We start from the raw sequence: 7,568 nt of genomic DNA, 5'->3' as shown, positions 1-7,568 counted from the left end.
GGGCCCCCTTCCACCCACCCACAAATCCGGGGTCAGTGAGCAGCAGAGCCAGCGCTGGGGGGTGCGGCTGAGCCCCCGTCAGGCTGGGACCAGGCCAGGCCCTGCCCTGCTGCAGCCACAGAGCCGAGGCAGAAGGGCTGCGTAGTGCGGAGAGCCTCGGGACAGCAGGTGTAAAGCCAGAGGAGCGTGAAAGACGGAGGCCAGGGGTCTGGCCCCCAGCACCCGGGGGTCACAGTGCAGTGCGGGTGTGCTCCAGGAGAACGGTGACCACGGAGTCGCCTCCCCCGAGCACACGGCTGGGCTGAGGGCAGGGGGCTGCAGTGGGACTTTCCGGGGCTGACCCTAGACAAGTCACTCCCCTCCCCTGCGGGATGCCGGGGCAGGGCTCTCGCGTGGGGCCTGTCGGCGAGAGAGACGCCAAGACACGCCAGGCGCACAGGGACCGACTCCTTTATTGGTGCGAGCGGCCGGACGCTCGCCACCCCGGGGAGAGCCGCTGGGAACCACAGGGATGGCTGCTTGTTAGAAAGTCCGACCACGCAAGCCCTGGCCCATTCGGAGGCGTGGCGGGAGCCGAGCGAAGGCGAGAGCCCGCAGCCCCGTGCACCCTTGCGGAGAGGCTCTGCCAGCCGACCCGCCGGGCATCCCCGGAGTCCAGTTCGGGCTCAGCGCGTGACGTGAGCCTCCGTCCCCTCTCCGGCTCTCCCAGGTGCCCCGAGGCGACCCGCTCTGTCTGACCCCTCCCACTGCCGGCAGCGGGCAGGGTGGGGAGAGGGGCGCTGCCCCGGCTGTCGTGGGGACTGGCTCTCGGCGTGCCCGTCAGGACGATGCCAGTTGCGGCGGCGGAAACACGCCCCTCCCTGCTGACAGTGAAAGGGAGCGGGCTGAGGCCTGCAGCGAGAAGCCGGGTCGGTGTTTTCAGCAGCTGGCTGCCCGGCCGGCTCTGGGACGCACTCCCGCCTGGCTCACGGCTTCATCTTGCTCATGCGGATGTCGCGCTCAATTTCAAACTGCCTGTGGTCCACGCGCTCCAGGAACGCCTTCCTGTCCACGTACCTGCGGGGAGAGGGAGCCGAGAGCAGCCAGGTCAGCACAGACGGGCCAGGGAGCGATGCCTGGCCCAGAGACCGCTCCCACACGGCCTCCAATGGCAAAAGCTGGCCACGGGGGGACAAGCAGCCGGGGGGTACGCCGAGTACACTACACAGCAAACCCTCCAGTGTCCCCCCCACCCCAGCACTGAGCCCCTCTCAATCTCTCCTGCACCACCCTCCCCGGGGCCGGCAAGGCTGTTCTCCCCTGTACAGGGGGGACTCACAAACAGCCAGACTAAGGGTATGTCTGCACTGCCCCCCTAGTTCGAACTAGAGGTAATGGAGTCATTCGGAGTTGCAAATGAAGCCCGGGATTTGAATTTCCCAGGCTTCATTTGCATGAAGCCGGCCGGCGCCATTTTTAAATGCCGGCTAGGTCGGACCCCGTGCCGTGCGGCTACACGCAGCATGGACTAGCTAGTTCGGATTAGGCTTCCTATTCCAAACTAGCTGTACGCCTCGTGGAACGAGCTAGTCCGTGCCGCGTGCAGCCGTGCGGCATGGGGTCCGACCTAGCCGGCATTTAAAAATGGCGCCGGCCGGCTTCATGCAAATGAAGCCCGGGAAATTCAAATCCCAGGCTTCATTTGCAACTGCGGATGACTACATTACCCCCTAGTTCGAACTAGCGGGGTAGTGCAGACATACCCCCAGTGACTTGCCCAAGGCTGCCCAGGCAGTCGGTGACTGAACAGGAAACTCACCCCAGATGTCTTGTACCCCAACCTAGTGCCCCCCCTTCTGCACTCTCACAGCCGTGCTTGGGAACACGCAACACAGGCAACGCATGGCTGCAGAGCACCTCGCCATCCCTTGAGACGCAGCTGTATTGTGATGTGCTCTGCCACAAACCGTACGCCCACTGCCGGGGGCTGCACTGCTGTCACGGAGCACCGAGGGGGGCGGGGCCCCCCGCTGGCGCTGCATGTTACCAACGGGGTAAGTGGGGGCGGGGCTAGGGCAGAGGGGCGGGGCGAGGGCAGAGGGGCGGGATGAGGCGGGACTAGGGCAGAGGGGCAGGGCGAGGAGGGGTGCTGCATGTTACCAACGGGGTGAGCTGGGGCGGGGCTAGGGCAGAGGGGCGGGACGAGGTGGGGCTAGGGCAGAGGGGCGGGGCAAGGAGGGGTGCTGCATGTTACCAACGGGGTGAGCTGGGGCGGGGCTAGGGCAGAGGGGCGGGACGAGGTGGGGCTAGGGCAGAGGGGCGAGGTGAGGAGGGGTGCTCCATGTTACCAACGGGGTGGGACGAGGTGGGGCTAGGGCAGAGGGGCGGGGCGAGGAGGGGTGCTGCATGTTACCAACGGGGTGAGCTGGGGCGGGGCTAGGGCAGAGGGGCGGGACAAGGTGGGGCTAGGGCAGAGGGGCGGGGCGAGGGCAGAGGGGAGGGGCGAGGGCAGAGGGGCGGGGCGAGGTGGGGCTAGGGCAGAGGGGCGGGGCGAGGAGGGGTGCTGCATGTTACCAACGGGGTGAGCTGGGGCGGGGCGAGGGCAGAGGGGTGGGGTGAGGGCAGAGGGGCGGGGCGAGGGCAGAGGGGCGGGGCGAGGCGGGGCTAGGGCAGAGGGGCGGGGCGACGAGGGGTGCTGCATGTTACCAACGGGGTGAGCTGGGGCGGGGCGAGGGCAGAGGGGCGGGGCGAGGGCAGAGGGGCGGGGCGGGGCGGGGCGCTGTATTTTACCAACGAGAGCGATACGGGAAAACCTGCCAAGCAGGGATGTTAAGGACTAGTCGACTATCCGATAAGCAAACGTGTATCAGATAGTTGACTAGTTGATTCCCCCCCCACCTGATAGAGGGGGAGGGGAGCACTTCAAGGGGCAGCGCTGCACAGCAAAGGCTGGGGTCCGCACGTGGACCCGGGGTCAGCTGCGGACGCCCCAGCTGACCCCGGGCTCCAGAGTGGCGTTTCCGAGCTGAGCCCGGATTCTGGGGAGATGCTGGGGGAGCCTGGGACCAGCTGACCCCGGCCCCGCGCAGCATTTCAAATCGTCAGCGCGCCGTGTAGCCCGGAGTCCGCGCTGCGCTTCTGCTCTGAAATGCACAAGGGCCCCCGCTGGGGACTCCTGGGGCCCCCGGGCAGCCCGGAGTCAGCGGCACTGCCCGCCGGCCCCGGGCTGCAGGCCGAGTTCCGCATCCTCCTTTGAAACGGACAAGGGCCCAGCAGGGCCGGGGGGCCGTGTACATGTCAGAGGAGGAATGAGAAGTGCCGATCGGCTACTCGACTAGTAAAATAACCGATGGTTAACATCCCTACGCAAAGAGCCCCTGGCACTGTCCCACCCGACGCCAGCAGCCCCGGCCCTCTGCCTCTCGCAGGCGCCTGGCAGGGCGCGGAGCCAAGGACAACCTGGCGCTGAGGGGCGTGGGTACGCTGGCCCTGGGCGGGGCTCGGCCCTGCGGAAGAGCGAGGTGGAAGGCAGGGCCAGGAAGGGGACCCGCCGGACGACGGCTCAGAGCTGAGCCAGCCGAGGGGGGCCAATTCCAGGAGTGAGCCTGACTCTCCCTCAGCTGAGAGCAGGCCAGCGGCCGTGGCAGGGGACAGAGGTCTGGGGGCCCAAGAGTTCCCGGGGAGTGAGGGGAAGCCAGACAACCTGCCCCACGGGCACGGGTAGGGCAGCTGATGAGATGCCCCAAAGGAGCAACGTTTGCAGAGGCAGCTCCATGGGCTTCGGCTCCCCCGCCGCCCGTCTGAAAATGGGTGCTAGCCAGGTGCTGGCCCGAGGCCCCTGTGCCTGGAAAACCTGGTGGCAGCGAGGGCCTCTGGATGAGACACAAGCCAACCCCCTGCCAACCTTGCTGGGAGCTGGGCCTTGGGCCCCTCGCTGCCGGGGCAGTGGACCCAGAGCAGGGCCCCACGAAGCAGTCGGTCTGCCTGGCTTGGCTGGGGCGGAGCTGCCTCCTTCCCCCCACACGCTGGGTTCACTCCCCCGGCAGCGACGTCGGCGCTGGCAACTGCAGCCCAGTCTAACGCCGATTCTGCCCAGCCGGCGGCGAGGCCACGGCGCAGAAGCCGACATGTTTGTGAGCGGACACGGAGCCCCACGGAGCCACCCGCCCACAGCCATGCAGGGCCCAACGAGAGCCTGGCGGAGCTAACAGCGCCCTGCCAGCTGGGCGCCGCCCCACGGCATTCATCCCACCCGGGAGGCGCACTGCCCGGTTCCTTAGCCGCTGTAAATACCCGGCCCTGGCGGACGTGGGCTCACCAGGCGCTCCATCACAGGAAGGTGAAATATCTGGGCCACGGAGGAGAGCAAGGTGCTCCCTGGGAGGGATCTCCTGGCCCTCCAGGGCCCTGCCAGGCTCTCGCAGTCACGCAGGGCCCCAGCCTCGGCTCTGCATGCGGCTTGGAGAGGAGAGACGGCAGGGTCCCTGGCGCAGCCCCACACGCCGTGGCCCAGTTAAGAAGCTGCCCCACATGCAGTAGAGCGGCAGTCAGAGCCAAAGGGACGTCTCGTCCCCCGCCGGCTCCAGGCCTCCTGTGCGAAAGCAGGACAGGCCCCGAGGGAGTCCGGGCTGCACAAACCCACGTCCCACTGCAGATGACAGACGAGGAGGGGAGGGAGGCGGCAGGGCAGAGCGGCTCTGTGCCGCCGGGGGAAGGAGACGGCAGCTCCTTCGCTCACTGAGAGGCAAACGGTGACCTTGGCAAGGTCGTTAAGACCCTCCCCCTCCCGCCGGCCGCCAGCCACACACTTGCTATTTCCGCAGTGTCTCGGGCACGCTGCAGCAGCGGCTGGGGCTTGCGGGATCTCCTGGTCGGGGGGCAAATGGCAGCCCAAAGTTGCAGGTGCACGAGGCCTGGTTGGTCCGTGCCGGGCAGGCACATCCCTCCCCGACAGCCCCTGCGCAGGGACTGTGGAGAAAGGCCCCCGGCACGTGGCCGCGGGCAGGCAGAGGGCAGCAAAAGGGGCCCGTGGGAAAGGGCCGGGGGGCGAAAGCAGCCAGGGACAGGCGAGTTGGTGCGCACCCGTCGTGCCAGGCTAATGGCTGCCACGTTGGGCACCCCAGGTATCGCTGCCCGGAGCTCCGGCTCACTGCTGGGGCCAGGCTCCCTGCCGTCCGGGGACCCCCGGGGTTACACTGGGCTTCTCTTCTCTTCAAAGGCAAACGAGAGCTCGGGGCCGGAGACCCGACGGGGCAGCTGATAAGCAAAGCCCGTCAAGACTGCGGGTGCTCTGATCGCTCCTCCGCCCCGGGCTCCTGGCCGGTTTCACGGACCGTGGCGTCAGCGTTGCGTCAGAGCTCTGCTGTGGGACGTGGCAGTCGGTATCCCGGGGTCCCAGGAACCGAGCCTGCCACGGAAGCCCGACCTTTCCGGCCTGTGAGCTCAGTCCGGAGGCGATTGGGAGCAAGCGAGGAGAGACGGACAGAGCTGTGCGATTCCCCATGAGGTCACGTCCTGCCCAGGCGGAATCAGGTGCAGCCTCACTGCGGCCGTTTCCACCACCAGCGTAAGCAACTGGCTGCACCCGCGGCAGCTCCCGGGAGCTGATGGGCACGGAGAGCCCCCGTCCCTCTCTACCGAGGCTCAGAGCCCAGCCAAGGGGCCCTGCTGGTCGGCTCACCACTCTGGGACGCAGACCTTGCACACACCTGTCGCTCCCGGGACATTGGCCGCATTCCCCCAGGGTGCAAGCGCTGACGTCTTAGCTCTCCGCAGGGAGAGGGTCTGTCAGGCCGTGCACAAAGCCCCTTCCCCATCCCGGTCCAACAGCGCCAGACCCTGGTGGCCAAGGGCCAGCACCAAAGCTGGCAGACGTCAGCGCAGCTCCATCGACTGGCTCTGCTTCAGTGAGTGTCCCTCCCCTTCCCCCCCGGGCCCCGCCTGTCTGCGCGGAGGCCAGGAGCCGACCGGAGAGGCCGAGCGTGATGTTCGGACCCGACAGCCACGGGCGATAAGACCCCCAGGGAATGAAACCACCGGTGTGCGAGCCTGGAGGGCGTGGGGTCCCTGCAGGCCCAGTGTGAGAACGGCGTCATGCAGGCCCGCGTTGCCACGAGGCTGGGGAGTCGTCACCCCAGACTCAGGGCGCCGCTTGGGAGCGTATGCCCCTCCCCGGCGCCATGGCTGGTTTTCCCTCCAATGCCACCCCCGAGCGGCACTGAGCGAACGCGGGCTGGCAGCTGCGCTGGATTTGCAGCATCTGTAGCAAAGGGGGAAGCCCCGAGGCGACGACCTGAAAACCATGCTGGGGGCGCAGGGGGCCGGGGAGGGCTCAGGGCTGCCTCGCGTCCTTCAACCGTCCCGGAGAGACCAGCTGGCCCTGGACACCCCAGAGTGGGCCCGCCCCAGCCACCCCCCAGCTCCCCGGGAACAGCCCCTTACCCGTCTTTCCCTCGGTTGTGGATGGCCAGCTCCTCCCCGATCCCCTCCTCCTCCTTGAAGTTCTCCCAGTCCAGCTTGGATTTCTCCAGCGTGCTCATCTTCTGCTTCTTGGAGCCAAGCTTCCCCAGGAGGCTGCTCATGCCGCTTGGCCGCTTCACCCTGCGGGAGGCAAGGGGGCCGAGGCTCATTATCCGCAGGAGAAGGCGCCCGCCCCGCGCCCCATCGCTAGCCAACCCGGGGCAGAGCCAGAGCTTAAGGGTCCCTTCTAGCGCGGGGGCTGCGGGGAGACGGGGAGAGAAAAGCCTGGAGCCTGGGATGCCCAGGCCCCAGCCCCTCCGCAGGGCGACTGCAGAGAGGCGGCTGCCGCCGCGCCCTATAACAGCCAGGAAGCACCTAGCTCATCGTGGGGGGAGCGCCTGCTGGCTCCTTGTGACCCACTGGTCTCCTGGGGGCCCCCGGTGGCCTCCCAGCAGCCGGGCCAGGGGCCCCGCGCCCCAGTTCCCTTTGGAGTCCCCAGCAAGTCCATGGAAGGCAATCGAGTCCCCCAGTGTAATTTCACAGCACCCAGTGCGGATGGGCCCAGAGCATAACCCACAGCGCCCGTTCTCACCCCCCAGCCCTTCCTCCTGGGGCAAGCCCCTCCCCACAGGGACCCAGAGGCCCTAGGGCAGCGCTGCTCGGGGGCTCTCCAGCCAGCGCCACCCTCTGCCGCTGCCCTGGCACTCCCCCACCAGCCAACCGCCTCCCTGCCCCCTGCCTTCTCCAAGCCCCGACGCTGCCTCGCCCGCGCCTGGCCTGCAGCAGGAGCTGAGCCCTGAGCCCTGGCTCGTTACTGGCCCGGCCCCGCTGTTACACTCCTGTTCTGCCACTGCCCCGCGTGGAGGACTACCCACAGGCCTCAGGGCTGGCTCTCACCCCCCCGCTGCGCCCCCAGGACAAGGCCGGGAAGGAAGCAGTGGGAGTTCCCAGTCAGACGAGCCCCAGGTGCTCAACTGTACAAAACACTCTCCTGCACCCCGACCCTCTGCCCCAGGCCGAGCCCCACCCACTCAGAACCCGGGGGCCCCCCCGCGCCAGTTCTGTCACGTGCACCAATATGAAGGGGATGTGTCGCACTGTGACGGACCGGGCCGTGTCTGGGCACAGCT

The 7,568-nt window shown here is 67.9% G+C and overlaps 1 protein-coding gene across 3 annotated transcripts in view; it reads right to left on the bottom strand.

Annotated features, from left to right (window-relative positions):
• Positions 1–434: 434 nt before the first annotated feature.
• The window catches only part of CFDP1 (craniofacial development protein 1), a 192,089-nt gene continuing 184,955 nt past the window's right edge, over positions 435–7,568 (bottom strand). For 2 of the 3 annotated variants that reach the window (XM_075940598.1, XM_075940599.1), the window contains 2 exons: positions 6,421–6,579; positions 435–1,056 (listed from right to left, as the gene is read on the bottom strand). In XM_075940598.1, coding sequence (XP_075796713.1) covers positions 966–1,056; positions 6,421–6,579 — 250 coding nt within the window. In that variant the 3' untranslated portion in view covers positions 435–965. The remainder of the gene's footprint in view (positions 1,057–6,420; positions 6,580–7,568) is intronic. The other variant, XM_075940596.1, reaches the window with a different exon arrangement.

Source organism: Pelodiscus sinensis, chromosome 12 (assembly GCF_049634645.1).
Source record: "Pelodiscus sinensis isolate JC-2024 chromosome 12, ASM4963464v1, whole genome shotgun sequence".
NCBI classification, from domain to species: domain Eukaryota; kingdom Metazoa; phylum Chordata; order Testudines; family Trionychidae; genus Pelodiscus; species Pelodiscus sinensis.
The sequence above is the reverse complement of the archived record's forward strand: the minus strand, read 5'-3'. Positions and strand labels throughout refer to the sequence as shown.